At 40.7% G+C, this 21,618-nt stretch overlaps 1 protein-coding gene across 2 annotated transcripts in view; it reads right to left on the minus strand.

Moving 5' to 3' along the window:
• The window catches only part of sipa1l2 (signal induced proliferation associated 1 like 2), a 500,895-nt gene that overhangs the window by 115,861 nt on the left and 363,416 nt on the right, over positions 1-21,618 (minus strand). For both annotated transcript variants that reach the window (XM_072251068.1, XM_072251067.1), the window contains exon 11: positions 6,796-7,053. In XM_072251068.1, coding sequence (XP_072107169.1) covers positions 6,796-7,053 — 258 coding nt within the window. The remainder of the gene's footprint in view (positions 1-6,795; positions 7,054-21,618) is intronic.

Consider the following 21,618-nt stretch of genomic DNA (forward strand, 5'->3'; position numbering starts at 1 on the left):
GGAACTGTTTCATTTTCACCAAGATGGAGAAAAGCATAGGTTTAGGAAACATCGCAAAACAAAATTCCACTTTCATATAATTTCAAATAAAACCAATTCTTAAAGCCCTGTTGGTGAAGTATTGGATTCTCAGAATAGCATGTAATTAAATAGTTCAAATACAGGCTATGATGATTTACATTTGAAGTCTTTATTTAGATCAACACACAGAAAATGCTGGAGGAATTCAGCAGGTCATACCATAAGACATAGAAACAGAATCAGGCTATTCAGCCCATCGAGTCTGCTCCACTATTTCATCATGGCTGATCCCTGATCCCACTCAACTCCATACACCTGCCTTCTTGATGCACCTATGGAAGTGAATAAGCAGTCGAAGTTTTGGGCCAAGACCCTTCTTCAGGGCCTATTGAGTCCCTCCAAGATTATGTGTGTATTGCTCTGGATTTTCAGCATCTGCAGAATCTCGTCTTTATCTAGATACAGTTTTACGTCACCCTGTCACTTCACATAAGACCACAAAACACAGGAGCAGAATCAGCCCATCAGGTCCACTTCACCATTTCATCATAGCTGATCCTGGATCCTATTCAACTCCACACACCTGTCCTTTCACCATATCTCTCGATGCCCTGACCAATCAGGAATCTATCAACTTTGGCTTAAAAATTCCCACATACTTGGTCTCCACTGCAGTCTGTGGCAAAGCATTCCACAGATTCACCGGTCTTTGGCTTAAAAAATTCCTCCTTCATTCTGTTCTAATAGGTCTCCCCTCAATTTTGAGGTTGTGCCCTCTAGATCTGGATACCCCAACCAGATAGAACATCCTCTGCATGTCCACCTTATCTAGTCCTTTCAACATTCAGTAAGTTTCAGTGAGAACCCCCCCCAACATTCTCCTAAATTCCACTGAGTACAGGCCCAAAGCTGCCAAACATTCCTCATATGTTAACCCCTTCATTCCCAGAAACATGCTTGTGAACCTCCTCTAGACTCTCTCCAATGATAATACATCCTTTCTGAGATAAGGGGCCCAAAACTGTTGACAAAACTCCAAGTGTGGCCTTAGTAGTGTCTTGTAAAGCTTCAGCATGATCTTTTTGTTTTATATTCTATTCCCCTTGAAATAAATGCCGTCCCAATACTGACTCCCTGAGAACACTACCAGTCACTGGCAGCCAACCAGAAAAGGCCCCCCTTTCCCCCCCACTCGCTGCCTCCTGCAGCCAGCTATTCCTCCATCCATGTCAGTATATTTTCCTGTAACACCATAGAGTTTTATCTTGTTAAGCAGCCTCATGGGCCTTCTGAAAATCTAAGTAAATGACACCCACTGCCTTCCTGTATCACATCTGTATCTAAGTCTGTTTCAGTGTTCTCTGTACTGTGGCTACAATGTACACTATACTAACATCAAGGCAAGGGCCAAGAAAGGAATGGAATACTCTCCCGGGGCTTGAAAGATAACAACTCCACAAACAACAAAAAAAGGACAAAGCAGAATGCATGACTAACTCCAACTCATCCAGCTCAGCATTAACAACAACTTTCAATTCTTTGATACCATTAGTTCAATTCAGGATGATAATGAGACTGGGAGAGTGGGAGTACCTCAGTGGAGTAAAAGCTGCAGATAAATGGAGGTGGGGGTATTTGGATGCAAATACCTCACTAAGGGGTAGAAGAGTGGAGATTTATTGAGGGTGGAGGGTGCAGATAACTGGAGGGGAGCTGGCAGACATGGATATTGCAGCAAAAGTTGTAAAAGGGTGTGAGTAGCTGAGGGGTAGAAGGGAGCAGATATCTCGATGGGGGGGTAGTAGAGCAGATATATCTTGAAGGATGGTAGAAGGGTCCGGTTATGTTGACAGGAACAGAAGGGGGCAGATATTGAAGCAAAGGCTTGAAGGGTGCAGATAGCTGAACGTGTGGTAGAAGAGTGTGGGTATCTTAGAGGGACTGACAGGCTCTGATATCTCAGTGGGGTGGGGGTGTGGTTGTAGAAAGGTATGGATGTCATGATGAGGAGACAGTGAAAACCCTGCATCACGAGAGTACCTCTAATAGTGTCTTCATCAGCTCTACATTCGAGTTACTCTCTTGGCCAATAGATATGAGACCCCTCACCTGGATCCCGATCTCTATGATGTGTTGCATGGATCCCTACGGCTTGGCACTTGGCTCAGTAGGTAACACTTGCTGTACCCTTATTTTGGTTGTCTTGTCACCAGTGATCATATTGCACTAATTTTTTTTGATGGACCAAGACTGCCAACATTGTTGCCTCAAAGTCTGAAAGTCCTACACCTGAGCCTTGAGCGCATAAGATTGACAGGCACTTTAATAGTGATTCCTTGTTAGAAATTCAAGTCACCATCTTCCCTTTCTAATAGACAAAAAGCATACCAAGAAGTAGGCCCTTTGGCCCACTAAACCTGTATCAGCCACCAAGTACTATCTGCACTAATCCTCAATGCCAACACTATGCTGCCAAAAAATTATTTATTTATTTAGAGATACAGCATGGTGTCAGCCCAATGAGCCTGTACTGCCTGATTACACCCATGTTACCAATTAACCTACTCACCCATATGGCTTTGGAATGTGAGAGGAAACTGAAGCACCCCGAGGAAACCCTCATGATCACAGGGAAAACATACAAACTCTTTGCAGACAGTGGCAAAATTGAATCTGGGCCGCTGGCACTATAATAGTGTTATTCTAACCATGCAGCCCTGGCTCATCCTTAAAACTGATCACACTACAGTATCACTCTGTATCTTCACAGCATGGCTTAAAGCATCGCTTCCAATCTGGTAGCATTTCACTAAAATTTCCTCAACTGTTATATTATTGCCTCCTGCCTTTCCTCACCATACATATGGATCAAAAATGAACTTGCTGCATGGCAAATGATGTTTGTGTGGTCTTTTTTCATGGGTCTTTCACAAGATTGTTGATAAAGCTTACATGTTGTCCACCATTTACAGCAATCATTTAGATCCTGTCTTAATTGTTAAATTGCTTTCTCACTTGTTTTGTGAAATCAATGCTTAGCAGAGGTAAAGCTTGGATTTGTAAAACCCAAATTTAAATATTTCCATACATTTCTCTTTCAATAATCTGCATTTCTTTGCATTTTATTGCTCTGCTTAATGCTGTGGTGCATTTTATCACTTCCCAAATAATACCCAAGATTGATTTTGACTCTGAAGTCATTTCTATAAATTATTTATATTCCTTCCTCATGGCAGGATTTTAGCAATTGTTCCTGCACTTTGTTACATTTGCTTCTGATTTACAATTGAAATAATATTATAACAACTTACTGGACACCATTGAAAATAATTAACCAATACTATTTATGTAATTTTCCTATGTATTAAACTATTTTTGTGCCTTCACATGGGTTTAATAAATGGGAAGAATATAATATATCTACTTTGTTAAATAGAATAAACAATACAATATATCTCAAACCCGTCAGCTCCACCCTACATCCAGGTCAGGTCAAGTGACAGATCTGATATTTATTCTCTGCAGCTGAGCTAAAATATGCAGTCAGTCTGCAGTTTAACAGCAATGGATTTCATTAGGTCATTCGCCAAACTAGTGTGGGAGAAAGGATTTAGTGTTTCTCTTATTTCACCACTACACACATTTTTTGACAGATTGTAGGCAGTAGATTCCCAAAATAAGGTACTCAACCATATTTTGGAAATATGACACAGCTTGTTTTGACAAGAGAATTTTAATCCTTTGCATTTAACTTCTTATGAGTTATGTGTGAGAGATTATAATTTTATTAGAGTAACACATACAAAATGCTGGCTAAACGCAGTCCCAATGAAGGGTCTCAGCTCGAAACATTGATTGGTTATTTCTTTCCATAGAAGCTGCCTGACCTGCTGAGCTACAGCAGCATCTTGTATGTGTTTCTCTGGATTTCCAGCATCTGCACAATCTCGAGTTTATAATTTTGTTTTCAGACAGTTTATTTCTTATCTAAAAACAAGATTAAGAATTTCACACCAGGAAGTAAGTGTTATATCCAACTGCAGATGCCCACTTTATTTTTTTTTGGGGGTGGGGTAGGGAAAGCAGGCTGAACAGTTTTTAATTGCATTCTCCATCTCTGCAAGCATCACTGCTGTCCACAGGGTTCACATCTCTAACAGTCCAAAGGGAATAATTAACACGAATAGCTCAAAGGCTGGTTAGGTAGGGGAAGTGGTGCAGAGCAAACAGGACAGAATGAAAAGAAATCAATCAGAAATTAACTGCATTGCTTTACAAGCTAGCTCAATCAATAAAAGTCATCAATTTAAATTGCAATTTAAGATCTCCATTTTGATTTCTGCATCCTATTCATTTGATGACAAGATTATTCTGGGTTTATGTCAACGTGATCCAATTTTATTAGTATAAGGATTGAATAAATAAAGGAATGTTAATGGGTTTCTTCTTTACATTTATTTCAAAAGACTCACACATTGCAGTGTATGCACTTTTTAAAGTTAATTAAGCAAGCAATGCCCCTTGTGAAATAGTTGCTAAAGGCTGCTCAAAGGCAGGAGGACTGCAGTGGGACTAGAGGGCAAAACAGCGAATTCTCACTGCTTCCCGCACACTGCATCACAGTATCAGCGCAGATTACCTTGCATTTAAACTGGAGGGAATATGAAGCAACAACAGGGCCGGCATGAGTTTCACAGGCTAAAAATGCAGCCTGCGAAGTTTCAACGCTCGCACTCTGTGCAGATCCTGTTGAGAATTGGCGTGAACATAGATAAGTGCCAGAAAGTTTGGTTATGCTACCCCAGTCAAGAAGCTAGTGAGAAGAGAGGGAAAAATAATTGGATAGCTACCCAAAGACGTAATGTACATTGGACTTCTTGCTCCCTAAGTAAAGCAACTTAATTAAAGATCCCACCCACCCCGGACATTCTCTCTTTTCCCCTCTCCCATCAGATGGAAATACAAATGCCTGAAAAATGGTAGGACCAGGCTCAAGGACAGCTTCTGCTCCACTGTTATAAAGCCACTGAATGGTTCCTTCGAACAGTAAGACTCTTGACAGTCTGTTTCATTATGATCTCACACTTTGCCTACCTGCATTGCACTTCTCTTGTAGCTCTTACACTTTGTTCTGCATTTTTTATTGTCTTTCTTTATTCTAGCTCAATACACTGTGTAATGATTTGATCTGTATGAAAAGTATGCAAGACAAACTTTTCAGCGTACCTTAGTAAATGTGACAATAATAAACCAAAACCAATATATTAACAAACTTTAACAAATTCAGCACCAGGCTGATACGCCTTCCTCTGTAGCTGTAACACTATCCTGCATTCTGTTATTGCTTTACCTCGTGCTACCTCAATGCCTGTGAATGAATTAAGCTGCATGAACAGAATGCAAGACAAGCATTCTGTACCTTGGAACATGCAACAATAATAAACCAATTTTAATTCCTCCTCAGTAGACACTGCTCAATTTGAATTTCTCTTTCCTGGCAGAGTCAACATCCATAATATCCATTTATGAATCATCTTGGGGAGAGTTTTTGTTTACATTCGACAGCAGACATTTCATTGTAAATTTGTTATTGGGATCGAACAATACATAGCTTTTATTCACATCCCCCAAAAGGCTGGCCCTCCATACTGCCCAGCTGATTATGAGATTTTTTTGTGTACCAAATGGCTGCTCGTTTTCATCAAGCTCCTGAACCAGAAGGGATAACTTCACTCACGCAACCTATAGACTCACTTTCAAGGACTTTAAAACTCATGTTCTCAGCATTGTTTGCCTGTCTGTTTGTTTGTTTATTTATCCATCCACCCATCTATTTGCACAGATTGTCTTCTTTTCCACATCGGTTGATTGCCAGTCTTTGTGTGTTTTTTCATTGGTTCTACTGTATTTCTTTGTTCTACTGTGAATGCTTGCAAGAAAATGAACCTCAGAGCAGTATATGATGAGATGTACACATTTTGATAATAAATTTACTTTGAACTTTGAAAAGCAATGGGACACTACATAAATGCAAGTTCTTTATTTTCGGCCTTCAGCAGTGTCCCAAATTCTAATGACAGTAATTCTGAATGCTGCTTGTAATAAGTGGGAACTGTTCTCACACAAATATTTCCCTCCAGTACCAGTGGTCAAAAGCAATGTTGATTCCAAAGGAAAGAGACATCCTCTACCTTGCCTTCTAACAGTTACATCTGACTCTGCAAACAAGTGTGTAAGATGGAAAATTAAGGGGTTGCGGCAAAGTTTGTATTCTCTCTCTCCCTTGGCCCAAACTACAGTTAGTACATCTGGATTGGAGCTGGTATTTTTTAAATATATTTGTCTCTTCTGACAAACAGGGGCCTTAGAGAGATATGAACATCATTCTACTGAGATAAATATTTACCCTTGCAAGTTCACTTACAAGCACATTCATAAATGAATACAGAAAACATCTGAGAACACTTGAAATTCTTCAATGGAATACAAATAGCTAAGTAAATCATCAGTGCAACTGCTGTCAAGATTTACCTTTGCTTCCCCCCTAAAGTTAGTCTGCCGTTAGACAATTCACAGCTGTCTCTCCTTCAGACCACACTCATTTTGGTTGCTAGGGTAGTGGGGTTTCTGTATTAAATTCACCCTCAAAGCTTTGTGCACCATTCAGTGTTGCATGCAATTAGCAAGTGAGCTTTATTTGCAGCCCTTCGTGTCGTCTGTGGTACTAGAGAGGCAAAATTCCAGCAGTACAATAAAAATTAAGAAGAACACTACCTCATTCCATCTGGCAGCTTTCTGTCAAAGGAAGTACTGCGAGGGATAGCTGTGTGGATCTGCTGCAACATTTGCTGAGATTGGAGTCTGTCAGCTGCTCCTTGTATGGGGGAGGACCTGGAGACTGGTTGCCCTGCAGGTGTGGCTACTCGATGCCATGTGGTGTTTCTTCTGAAGGGGGTCTTGAACTCGCAAGGTGTGCCTTCATTGTCCACTTTGTATTCAACCATCGGTATCCTATATAGTTCAGAGCAGCCTCTGCCACACAAAGAATAGTTGGTTTGTTAGATGAGGGTACAATAACCTTGAGTAGAAAACAGCCTCCCCTTCCTTCCACCCAGTGTCAGAAAAAAAGAATAGAGTTACAATAATGAAACACAAAATACAAATGACATTGCTGTCCAGTAGGGATGACCTTGTTTCTTATGATTAAAGCAGACTTCACAACCTGTAGAGATGCAGCTGGCTGGACTGAACATACTGGGGGTGTTCATGTAGCACCACTTAATCCTCTGAATAATGCAAAATAAGTCCAGGTGTACAGAATATAGATATTCTTCATCATTCTTCATTGAGTTTCTACGAAGACCAGAGTTGAAAATAACTGAGTGTCAGAAGTAGAGATCTGAATGTGTTGGTCTATTTACTCTCTCCCATCAATCTAAAACATATGTTCAATTAATGAATGAGCTTAGGCCTCATTTATAACTTACACTTCTGTACTCTCATTGACATGAGCTAAATGGGATGTTGGGTGTTGGGGAAGGGGGAGGTTAGGGTTACCATATGCGACATGTGAATAACACAAGATACCACAGCTGTTTCAGAAATATATTTTTAGCACAGGCATGATGGAAGTAAATATGCTTACCATCTGAAAAATTGTAACCCCTCACAGAACGTGAGCCAGCTAGGCTCAAGCAAGCTGTAGTTAATGCACTCACTCACGGCATGGTAGCACAGCGACTAGTGCAATGTATTATAGCAGCCAGCTGTAAGATCAGGGTTCAACTCCTGCCACTGTCTGTAAGGAGTTTGTATGTTACCCCCATGACGGCATGGATTTCCTCTGGTGCTCCAGTTTCCTCCCACATTCCAAAACATACAGTTAAGGTTAGCGAGTTGAGGGCATGCTAAGTTGGTGCCAGAAAAGCAGGGATACTTGTAGGATGCCTAGCAAAATCTTTGCTGGTTTGACACGACACAAATGATGCATTTCACTGTATGTCTCGATGTACATGTGACATATAAAGCTTATCAATCATATCTCCCATTCCTCACTATAAGGATCTGCAAACCTTTGACAAAACTCCTGGAAGCAGCGTCAAAGAAATGATGGTGAAATCTGCTCTAGTCCCTACTGCTGTTAAACCAGATAACTACAAAGTTGCTGGCACATAATGGAGTTATGAGTTAGTGCACTCTCCTCCAACTTAGATCTTGCAAAATCCAAACTACTCAAATGTTAATACTGGGCAGTGTGTCCACCAATTTAAACATGACAGCCATATAAAGTGGTGAACTCAATTTTTATTGAGAAAATGCCGATCTGCTTTGTACTGCATATATAACATATATTCATGCGAATTCTTATCGCTGGTGTGAAAATGTTCTACAAAAATGTGAAGATGTTTCTTATATATGACTAACCACATCAAAACAGAAGAAATGGGGTGTCAGTATGTAGGGTGGAATACATTACGGATGAAGGCCCTTGAGTTCATCATTCCCATACATGCTTACAAAATGACTGGGTCCAGTTTGAACATAGAACATATAAATCTACAGCACGATACAGGCTCTTCAGCCCACAAAGTTGTGTTAACCATGTAACCTACTCTAGGATCTGCCTAGAATTTCCCTACCGCATAGCCCTCTATTTTTCTAAGTTCCATGTACCTATCTAAGAGTTTTTTCAAAGACCCTATTGCATTGCAATGCATTCCATGCACCTACCACTCTCTGTGTGCAAAACGTACTTCTGAGATCTCTGTTGTACCTAATTCCAAGAACCTTAAAACTATGCCCCCTCATGTTAGCCATTTCAGCCCTGGGAAAAACCCTCTGGCTATCCACACGGTCAATGCCTCTCATCATCTTCTACAACTCTATCAGGTCGCCTCTCAACCTCCGTCACTCCAAGGAGAAAAGACCAAGTTCACTCAACCTATTCTCATAAGGTATTTTCCCTAATCCAGGCAACATCCTTGTAAATCCCCTTTGCACTCTCTCTACAGTATCCACATCCTTCTTGTAGTGAGGTGACCAGCAATGAACACAGTACTCCAAGTGGGGTCTGACCAATGTCTTATATAGCTGTAACATTACCTCACGGCTCTTGAACTCAATCCCATGGTTGATGAAGGTCATCACACCATATGCCTTCTTAACAACAGTGTCAACCTGCGCAGCAGCTTTGAGTATCTTATGGACATGGACCCCAAGATCTCACTGATCCTCCACACTGCCAAGAGTCTTAACAAATGCTCACAAATCTTGCCTCTCAGGATCTTCTCCAACAACTTGCCCACCACTGAAGTAAGACTCACTGGCCTATAATTTCCTGGGTTATCTCTACTCCCTTTCTTGAACAAGGGAACAGCATTTGCAACCTTCCAATCTTCTGGTACCTCTCCCATAGAAACCATAGAAAACTACAGCACAGAAACAGGCCTTTTGGCCTTTCTTGGCTGTGCCGAACCATTTTCTGCCTAGTCCCACTGACCTGCACACGGACCATATCCCTCCATACACCTCCCATCCATGTATCTGTCCAATTTATTCTTAAATGTTAAAAAAGAACCCGCATTTACCACCTCGTCTGGCAGCTCATTCCATACTCCCACCACTCTCTGTGTGAAGAAGCCCCCCTAATGTTCCCTTTAAACTTTTCCCCCCTCACCCTTAACCCATGTCCTCTGGTTTTTTTCTCCCCTTGCCTCAGTGGAAAAAGCCTGCTTGCATTCACTCTATCTATACTCATCATAATTTTATACACCTCTATCAAATCTCCCCTCATTCTTCTAAGCTCCAAGGAATAAAGTCCTAACCTATTCAACCTTTCTCTGTAACTGAGTTTCTCAAGTCTCGGCAACATCCTTGTAAACCTTCTCTGCACTCTTTCAAGCAACACACATCAAAGTTGCTGGTGAACGCAGCAGGCCAGGCAGCATCTGTAGGAAGAGGTGCAGTCGACGTTTCAGGCCGAGACCCTTCGTCAGGACTAACTGAAGGAAGAGTGAGTAAGGCATTTGGAAGTTGGAGGGGGAGGGGGAGATCCAAAATGATAGGAGAAGACAGGAGGGGGAGGGATAGAGCCAAGAGCTGGACAGGACCCCCCCCCCCCTTGTCTTTCTTCCCGGACCTCCAGTCCCATGATCCTCTTGCATCCCCTTTTGCCTATCGCCTGTCCAGCTCTTGGTTCTATCCCTCCCCCTCCTGTCTTCTCCTATCATTTTGGATCTCCCCCTCCCCCTCCAACTTTCAAATCCCTTACTCACTCTTCCTTCAGTTAGTCCTGACGAAGGGTCTCGGCCTGAAACGTCGACTGCACCTCTTCCTACAGATGCTGCCTGGCCTGCTGCGTTCATCAGCAACTTTGATGTGTGTTGCTTGAATTTCCAGCATCTGCAGAATTCCTGTTGTCTGCACTCTTTCAACCTTATTTATATCCTTCCTGTAACTTGGTGACCAAAACTGAACACAATACTCCAGATTCGGCCTCACCAATGCCTTATACAACCTCATCATAACATCCCAGCTCTTATACTCAATACTTTGATTAATAAAGGCCAATGTACCAAAAGTTCTCTTTACGACACTATCTACCTGTGATGCCACTTTTAGGGAATTTTGTATCTGTATTCCCAGATCCCTCTGTTCCACTGCACTCCTCAGTGCCTTACCATTAACCCTGCATGTTCTACGTTGGTTTGTCCTTCCAACGTGCAATACCACAAAACTTGTCTGTATTAAACTCCATCTGCCATTTTTCAGCCCATTTTCCCAGCTGGTCCAAATCCCTCTGCAGGCTCTGAAAACCTTCCTCACTGTCTACTACACCTCCAATCTTTGTATCATCAGCAAATTTGCTGATCCAATTTACCACATTATCATCCAGATCATTGATATAGATGACAAATAACAATGGACCCAGCACTGATCCCTGTGGCACACCACTAGTCACAGGCCTCCACTCAGAGAAGCAATTCTCTACTACGACTCTTTGGCTTCTTCCATTGAGCAAATGTCTAATCCAATTTACCACCTCTCCATGTATACCTAGCGATTGAATTTTCCTAACTAACCTCCCATGCGGGACCTTGTCAAAGGCCTTACTGAAGTCCATGTAGACAATATCCACTGCCTTCCCTTCATCCACTTTCCTGTAACCTCCTCGAAAAACTCCAATAGATTGGTCAAACATGACCCACCACACACAAAGCCATGTTGACTCTCCCTAATAAGTCCCTGTCTATCCAAATGCTTGTAGATTCTGTCTCTTAGTACTCCCTCCAATAACTTACCCACTACCGACGTTAAACTTACTGGCCTATAATTTCCTGGATTACTTTTTGATCCTTTTTTAAACAACGGAACAACATGAGCCACTCTCCAATCCTCCGGCACCTCACCTGTAGACAGCGACATTTTAAATATTTCTGCCAGGGCCCCTGCAATTTCAGCACTAGTCTCCCTCAAGGTCCGAGGGAACACCCTGTCAGGTCCCGAGGATTTATCCACTTTAATTTTCCTCAAGACAGCAAGGACCTCCTCCTTTTCGATCTGTACAGTTTCCATGATCTCACTACTTGTTTCCCTTAATTCCATAGACTTCATGCCAGATTCCTTAGTAAATACAGATGCAAAAAACCTATTTAAGATCTCCCCCATTTCCTTTGGTTCCGCACATAGCCGACCACTCTGATCTTCAGGAGGACCAATTTTATCCCTTACAATCCTTTTGCTCTTAATATACCTGTAAAAGCTCTTTGGATTATCCTTCACTTTGACTGCCAAGGCAACCTCATGTCTTCTTTTATCCCTCCTGATTTCTTTCTTAAGTATTTTCTTGCACTTCTTATACTCCTCAAGCACCTTACTTACTCCCTGCTTCCTATACATGTCATACAACTCCCATCCCTATTGATGATGTAAAGATCATCGCCAGGGGCTCAGCAACCTCCTCCCTCGCTTCCCACAGTAGCCTGGGATATATCTCATCCGGTCCCAACAACTTATCTAACTTAATACCTTTCAAAAGCTCCAACACATCCTCTTTCTTAATGTCTATATACTCAAGCGTTTCAGTCTGCTGTAAGTCATTCCCACAATTGCCAAGGTCCTTTTCACTGGTAAATACTGAAGCAAAGTATTCATTAAGTACCTCTGCTACTTCCTCCGTCTCTATGCACATGTTTCCACTATTGCTCTTGATTGGTCCTATTCCCACATGGTTCATTCTCTTGCTCTTCACATACTTGTAGAATGCCTTGGGGTTTTCCTTAATCCTGCTCGTCAAGGCCTTTTCATGGCTTCCTTTCTTAATTTCATTCTTGAATTCCTTTCTGGCACCCTTGTAATTTTCTAGAGCTCTAACAGTACCTAGTTTATTGAACCTTTCGTAAGCTTTTCTTGTCATCTTAACTAGCTTTTCTACATCCTTTGTACACCATGGTTCTTTCACCTTACCATCCTTTCCATTACACTCTGGTCTTTTCCCAAATGCTGCAAAACTTTCTCTTAAATCTCCTGTGCTTACACTTTCTAACTAACTTATGTGACCATAATTATTTTTAGTAGACACTTCACAGTGTCACATACATTTGTGTAGAATAGTTTCTCTGCTTGCTGTGTAAAATCTCCTGTATGTGAACGGTGCTCTGAATATACCTCATTATTCATTCATGGAAACAGATCACTAGTAGCAATATTTCTACCTTCTCCATCTAAATCCTTCATAATTTTAAAAATCAGAATCAAAATATTGCAAGTTCTGCTGATTTTTCTTTGTGATTACATTTCCTGAACATAAAAGAATGATTGACCTATTCTCTTCTTCAAATCCTCAACTTCTAACTTCAGGATCAGAATCAGATTTATTATCACCAGCATGTGACGTGAAATTTATTAACTTAGCAGCAGCAGTTCAATGCAATACATATCTAGAAGAGAGAAAAAAATAAAATAAAGATAATAATAATAAATAAACAAGTAAATCAATTACAGTATACGTATATTGAATAGATTTTAAAAAGTGCAAAAAACAGAAATGCTGTATATTTAAAAAAAAGTGAGGTAGTGTCCAAGGGTTCAATGTCCACTTAGGAATTGGATGGCAGAGGGGAAGAAGCTGTTCCTGAATTGCTGAGTGTGTGCCTTCAGGCTTCTGTACCTCCTACCTGATGGTAGCAGTGAGAAAAGGACATGTCCTGGGTGTTAGAGGTCCTTAATAATGGACGCTGCTTTCCTGAGACACTGCTCCCTGAAGATGTCCTGGGTACTGTGTAGGCTACTAGCTCACCGCTTGTTCTGCTTAGCTGCCACAAAATCATAAAATATCTGAGGGCTTTGCTTTTGAGAGATGCTACCCTGCTCTGTGCCTTGTCTATTCCATTAGTTAGACTAAGGCTGGGGGCTGGTCCCATGGAAAATTATGAGCATCATATGTAGCTATCATTCTTGTTGAAACCCATAAAATACAACTGAGAGAAGTTCACCATAATTTTCCCTTTTAGAAAAGGGTAAAAAAAAATTTGAAAAACAGTGAGGGCCGTACCATTTGCAGTGGCAATGAATTTAAGCACTCTGGCAGGACTGATTTGCAAGTGATACTGAAAATACCTTGGATCAATAGTTCCTCTTCATTGTTGGAGCTGGTTAGCCTTCCAAACCAAAGTTCTGATTAAATAATTACGATTTTGTTCCGAAAGTCTGAGTGTTTCAATTAGAAATTCAGGGCTAAGTATAGTTGTAAACAATTTGATTTCTAAAAGTAGTCTTGGAGAGGAAGAGGGATAGAATTCCTTCTGATCATTAACAGACTGATGGCATTCAATTCAAAATACAAAAAATAGTTTCACAGCAAAATTAAAAGAGAAGGGTTAGTGAGGGAAATAGTGAATGTTTTAGAGATGGATGGGGGGGAGGAGAGAGGAAGGGAGAGAGAGGAAGAGAGATGCAGAGACAGGGAGAGGGGAGCGCAGGGAGGGATGGCGAGAGAGTAAAATAAAATTAGTACAGGTGGGAAACAGTGGCAGAGAAGATGAGTGAAAGAGAGCAGGGGGAGGGAAAATCAGAGAGAGTTAGATTTATGGTTACATTTTCAACATAGTTCAGCACTCAACTCAGACAAATATGATCCTGGGTTCAGAAAAGAAAAAGCCCCAAATAAGCAAATCCCAGAAGAATGAATGGATAATATAGGTGTCAATCTTTCAGCTTCTGTGAAAGCACAACTAAAGAATATCAAACATAAGAACAGTCATCTGAAGCCACTGGGTGATGAATGTGACTCAATTTCTATTAGCAGTGATTAGGAAGCCTTTCAAACATTTCTAGATTTACTGTGAACTCCTTTTATTATTTTTTCATGACTGCGACTCTCATGATTTAACAACTGAATCACTAACGTACTTTACTCGAAATTTGAGTGTTTTTGCTTGTGATGTAATGTAAAAGTGATAAGCATGAAACACAGATACAGTATCTATACAGAAGATCTTTAAAATTTCAGACACTTTATAACATAGAACAGTAAATCACAGTACTGGCCCTTCAGCAAATGATGTGTGCTGACCTTTTAACATCCTCGACAATTAATCTAACCTTTTCCCCCTACACAGCCCATGACCCTCCAGTTTTTACCATTCATGTGTCTATTCAGTACTCTCATATATACCCCTAATGTATCAGCCCTAACGCTGCCACTGGCAGTGCCTTCCGGACATTTACCACTCTCCGTAAAAAAACCTACCTCTGACATCTTCCCTAAACCTTCCTCTACTCACCTTAAAAGGGTGTTCTCTGGAATTAGCCATTGCTGCGTTGAGAAAAAGGCACTGGCTGCCTACTCTATCTTTCGCTCTTATAATCTTATACACCACTATCAAGTCGCCACCATTCCTCCTTCACTCCAAAGATAAAAAACCCTAGCCTGCTCCACCTTTCCTTATAAAACATATTCTATATTCATCTTGATAAAATTCCCCTGCACCCTCTCTAAAGCTTTCACTGATCACATTACTCTATTTTTTGAACACAACTCCAAATTCATTGGCTAAGAGGTACCGTGCTGCACAGCTAGGAACCAATAAAACATGCAAGCATAGCAGAAAACTGCTTGCATTTTTTTTTGCACAGATCACCTATAATTGAATCATTGGACTAGACGTCTGGGGAAAAATATGAATGCTTATGTTTTCTAATTACAAATCTCAGCACTTGTCTTCCTTTTGAACACAGAATATATCAGTAAACTATTTTAAAACTTAATTTTATGAACTATGAAACATCTTTATGTTGGCAGGTCAACCATCAATAACAGCACTGAGTCTATGTTTGCAATGAACATTCCCCCTGCTACCAATTACTGTAGAAGAGCACATAAAAATGCATGCTGATGCGAAATAGATACTGGAAGATTATTCGGTGTAATTAGAACTTCTGTCTGAGCTGCAAGATTGTGGATTCAAGTCCCACTCCAAGGTGATACCATATATACTAGGCTGACATTGCAGTAACATACAAAGATTGGAGGAACTCAGTAGGTCAGGCAGCATTGATGGAGGGAAATGACCTGTCAACCTTTTAGGTCCTTAACTTTCTCATCAGGAGACCACAGTCAGTACGTTTGGTAATTTCATCTCTCCCTGCTGATAATCAACACAGGTGCAGCTCGAGGACATGTTTTTAGCCCACTGCTTGACTCTCTCTACACTCATGACTACGTAGCTAAGCATAGCTCAAATGCCATCTATAACTTTGCAGATGACACCACTGTTGTTGGTGTCGCTGATGGCAATGAAATGGTGCACGGGAGTGAGATAGATCAGCTGGTTTGAGTGGCATCACTACAACCACCTCACACTCAATATTGACAAGACCAACGAATTGATTATGGGCTTCAGGAAGGGGAATTTGAGAGATTATGCACCAGCCCTCATTGATGGGTGAGCAGTGGAAAGGGTGAGAAGCTCTAAGTTCCTGGGTATCAATATCTTAGAGGATTTATCTTGGGCCCAATACATTAGGTATTATTACTTCAATGTATGACAACAAACTTGACTTTGACTTTGGGAGTCAAAGAGGTCTTCTAAGTCTGCAGCTAAGTGCTCCTAGATGAGATTACCATGGAAGTTGATAAAGATACGAGTGTTGTTTATGACTGGCTGCACATTGGGGAAGTTCCCCCTTCTCGTTACTACCATCAAGGTGGAGGTATAGGAGCCTGATTTAGAAACAGTTTCTTCCCCTCCACTATCATATTTCTGAATGGCCCATGAACTGCTAGGTTAATTCCTTTTCATTGCACTATTTATTTTGTAATTTATAATCATTTTTATGTTTTGCACTGTACTGGGATCGATAAGCAACAAGTTTTAATACACATTGTGTAAATCAGCAATAATAAACTTGATTCTGATTCTGACTGCAGGCAAACTCTCGCTCTGCCTGTTCCAGTGGGCTGAAGAAGGAGATGGTTAGGTTTCTGTTTCACTCCAAGTTAGCAGTTGTGTGGACTTCCTTTCCAGTTGTGATGAGCAAACTGAGATGTGTTTGAGTTAGCAGCAGCGTGAAACAATCCCCTAGTGAGAGAAATGCGAGTGACGGTGACCTTGACATCTAAAGGCAAGTCAGTCAGGCAGGCACATGTGTGTGCCTGTGGTCGCAGGGGACTATAGAACTTGGAGATGATTAAGAGTGCAGATGGAGGGCTGACCCGCTAAATAGCATGGCTTTAGGGCAAACAGCAAGAAAAGCTTGGTGACTCTGAGAGTACACATGAACGAGTTGTTTATCAGACCATTCAAGTTGAAGAGCTCACTGCGGCTGAATTTTGTATGTTGCTCTTCCATTGACAGCCACCGGGGAAACTTTACAATGGAATAGAGGTTTAGGAGTTGAACCACAGGCACCAAGAAATTCAGTGTGTGTTAGGTCTTGTATGCAAACAAGTTTTGAGACTTTGGTATTTTAGAAGGTTTTTGATAAGTACTTCAAAATAGACATTAGCAACTGCAGCCATTAGATTAGGGATGTTGGCAGGATGCATACGAAATTAGTGAAGGAACAAAAAGCATAGAGTAGAGATGACTTACTTTTTAGAGTGAGAATCAAACATATAGAAATGTTCCCTAAATTGTTTTTTTTAAAAATATTTACCACCAACCTAGTGTTGTACAAAGAATAATTTTGGAGTTTAAAGAAAGCCTAGAAGTGAGGAGAAAAGTAATAGACTGGTCTAACATATTCAGCCTGATGAAGCAGTGTAAAGTTAAGGTTGGGAAGTGTGAAGAGTTCCGTTGTAGTAGGAAAAAGAAGGAAAAAGAATATGAACCATACAGTAAAATTCCACAGGGGATTCTTGGGAACACTAGGCAGAATACCTACACAAGTCTTTGAAGGTGACAAAGTACAAACAGCTGTTATGACAACTGAAAACTATTGATGAGAGTGAAGCTGAGGCAGAAAGAGATCAGAGGAAATTTGATAGAGATGTTCAATAATCATGAATACAGGGGAAAACCTTCCAGTGACAGAAGGGTTGGTAACCAGAGGACAGATGTTGAAAGTGATAGATATATTGGGTGGGGAGTTGAGCAAACAGGGATCTTATTCTCAGTTAATTTGTGACCACCCAACTTTCCTTCCAGGGTCCAGTGATAAATGGTATGACTATTGTCTCTCTGCCTTCATGCGTTTGCTCCCACCTTCAACTTTCAATATTTTACTTTCAACGATCCTTAAAAACAAAAAACCCTTCAACCATCCACCCATGAAAACTATCTCATGTCCAACTCCTAAAATTTCCTTAATTAAATGTCAACCATGGCTCAGAACCAATTTGGTATTTACAATCATTCATGATATCAATTGGGATTAACATTGATTCTTTTATTTCCTCACCTTGTATTAATCCCTCATCTATCTAGCCGTAGCAAGAGAATTATCTGCAAAGGAGTCTCTTCCTGTAACTGCCTCGTTACCATCTCTATTCTCTCAAAGGATTAGCCTTGTCCTCTTGTCTCCTGCGTTGTACTTCATCTGTATCTGTTCTCACTGCTGCCATCGGGAAGGAGGTACAGGAGCCTTATGTTCCATATCACCAGATTACCCTACTACCACCAGGTTCCTGAATCAGTATGGATAACTTCACTAACCTCAATACTGAACTTATTCCACAATCAATGGACTCACTTTCAAAGATTCTACAACCCATGTTCTCAGTATCATCTAATTATTTATTTCTTGTATTTGCAGAGTTTGCTTTGCACATTTGTTTGTCAATTTTTGTGTGCAGTTTTTCATTGATTCTATTGTATTTCTCTGTTCTACTGTGAATACTTTCAAGAAAATGAATCCCAGGATAGTATATGGTGATATATATATATATATATATATATATATATATATATATATATATATGTATGTGTGTGTGTGTGTGTGTGTATATATATATATATATATATATATATATATAGATACAGACAGAGAGAGAGAGGGAGGGAGGGAGGGAGGATAATTCTGTCTGAAATTGAACTGGACTATTTTCAAGCTGGTTTGCTGTATTTGACCTTGAAATTAACTTCAATACCTACATCTGCACCATTACCAATGCCATTTGTTTGTGCCTCTCTAACTTCCTCCGGTTTCCCCATTGCTTAACTCATTCATGCTTTGTTACCTCTAGGCTTCGCTATTTTATTGAATTCACATTACAGTTCAGGATCACTTAAAACTCTGTCCTCCAGTTCAACTATCTGAGCAACTGGATAGCACGACAGCATAGCAGATAGCACAACACTTTACAGCACTGGCCATAACATTGGTGTTTGACATCCGCCGTCATCAGTGAGGAGTTCATACGTTTTCCCTGTGACCACGGGGTTTCTACCGGATGCTCCAGTTTCCTCCCACATTCCAAAGGCATGGAGTCAGTGAGATAGGGGCAGATGTTATGTCGGCACCAGAAACAGGGGGACACGCGGGCTGTCCAGCACAATCCTCGCTGATTTGCTTTAACACAAATGACACATTTCACCATATGTTTCAAAGTACATTTGATAAATAAAGCTGATCTTTATCTTCATGAATTTTATAGCTCCACCACTGGATAATGTTTCTCCAGCTGTCAGTGAGTGCCTGAAGTACAGGAATTCCTTTGCTGAATGACTTTGGCTCCCTTTCCTCTTTTACTGTTCCCCAAAAGTAATATTTATTATTAAAGTACATATATGTTACCATAAGTATATAATTCCACAACCTTCAGATTCACTTTCAAGGACCTTGCAACTCATGTTCTCAGTATTATTTACTTATTTTTATTTGCACAATTTGTCTTCTTTTGCCATTGGTTGTTTGTCAGTCTTTGTTATGTATAGTGTTCATAAATTCATAAGAAAATGAATATCAAGATCATATATAGCAGTATATATGTATGTTGATAATATATTTGACTTTGAGCTCACCTCTTTGCTGAGCTTTTGGGCCTCAGTTCTAATGTTTTGCGTGGTTCAGCAAATATTGCTTGATAACACTAATGACACCAGGAGATATTTTGCTTTAACAAGGGTACTGAATTTGTTCTTGTTGCTGCTGTGGGAAATAGGGGATGTGGCTGATTGGGGTGAAAGAGAAAGGTCAACTATTCAATGGCAGAATAGTACAACAGCCGAGTGAGAATCATTTCCATGAAGAGAAAAGGAATTTTACAATTCACAAAAACAGTTTCAACAAAATATCTCTTGAATTAGAATAAAAAATATTCCATTGTAGATTCCTTTTAACTCAGTAGGAAGAGCCAAAACAGCATTGGATATTCTTTCAAACACTTTGAGGAAACAAACCTTTAGAAAAATTATAGCGTCATATCAAAGCCAGAAATTCAAAATATATTACACCACATTTTAATTTTGGATTTACAAAAACCAAATGTACCAAAACTCGGCACATAGTGATTGCTGGTATGGAATCAACTCAGGAGACCTTTCTGGAAGTGATTGTATGAAACATTTTGTAGCTACACTGGGATTTCTAAACCCAACACAAGTTATTCAAAGGAGTTTGAAACGTGTGAAAGAGAGGGCAGCCTGAAAAACTTCAATGCTCTTTTGTTCTTGCACTGAATAATGTATGTAAATCTTAACTCTTTTCTTGGGTACAGTTTAGCATAGTTCAAAAGTTGTGTGAAGAAACAGGAAGAGTAAAGAAAGGGGAGCTTTTGGTGTATCTTCCAATACAAGCATTCTCTTGTGTCAGCCATTAAAAAGAGCACAATTGCTTGAATCAAGTGTGGTACGAAACCAAGTATATGTGCCAGGATCAGGTCATTTTGGACAAGACTTCAGGCTCAGGTCAAATGGGATTGATTTGGGGTTTAATTTTATATAATTTTATACCTAAGCCAAACACTAGTGTGAAAAAGACAGGCACTATGCTGAGGAAATGAGCTGAAGTTCCTAGGATCCAACACCATTGCAGGGAGCTAATTAGGCGAGACAGTTTATCAAACAACTCTCAGACAATCTCCCCCATCTTACAGTTTTAAAGGAAAACAAGTTCATTAAGTCATTGGAGTCGATACCAAAGATCAAAGCCTGAAGGTCAATCGGAAGTCGAAGCTCGATTGTCAAAGCCCTGGATCTACAAATCTTGAGAGACTACTGTTGTAGTTGGAGGCCCATTGTCTGAGAGTCTGTAAGTCTGCTGAAGGCCCAGAGGCCTGTCCTCCGGTTGGAGGACTGTCTGTGTGTAGGAGTGGGTGGGCGGGTGAAGGGAGGGAGGAAAGGGGCTTGATTTTCTCTTGTTTTTCTTGCTTGACATGCTCTGTTATGTTGTGTTCTGTGTTGTTCCACTGAACATTATGGGAATGCTATGTTGGTGACATAGTGTTCCAACACAGAGTTGTTCTGTTGGTTGTTAAAGCAAACAAAGCGCTTCACTGTGTGTTTCAATGTACTTATGACAAATAAATGAATCTGAAGTTTCAAACCCTTGGTTCCCATTCTGAGTTTATGGCAAGTATGCAGTAGCAGGGAAGCATCCCTGCCACTATCATCACTTTCAGCAACATCAGAGTGGAATTGGAGGGGCAGTTTAGAAACATAGAAAACCTACAGAACAATACAGTCCCTTCGGCCCACAGTGCTATGCTGAACATGTACTTAGTTTAGAAATTACCATGGGTTTCCCAGAGCCCTATATTTTTCTAAGGTCCATGTACCTATCCAGGAGTCTCTTAAAAGACCCTATTGTATCTGCCTCCACCGCTGTCACTGGCAGCCCATTCCACGTACTCACCACTCTCTGTGTAAAAAACTTACCCCTGACATCTCCTCTGAACCTACTTCCAAGCACCTTAAAACTGTGCCCTCTCATGCTAGCCATTTCGGCCCTGGGGAAAAGCCTCTGACTATCCACACGATCAATGCCTCTCATAATCTTATACACCTTTATCAGGTCACCGCTCATCCTCCGTCGCTCCAAGGAGAAAAGGCCAAGTTCACTTGACCTATCCTCATAAGGCATGCTCCCCAATCCAGGCAACATTTTTGTAAACCTCCTCTGCACCCTTTCTATAGTTTCCACGTCCTTCCTGTAGTG

This window comes from Mobula birostris, chromosome 2 (assembly GCF_030028105.1).
Source record: "Mobula birostris isolate sMobBir1 chromosome 2, sMobBir1.hap1, whole genome shotgun sequence".
In the NCBI taxonomy this organism is placed as follows: Eukaryota; Metazoa; Chordata; class Chondrichthyes; order Myliobatiformes; family Myliobatidae; genus Mobula; species Mobula birostris.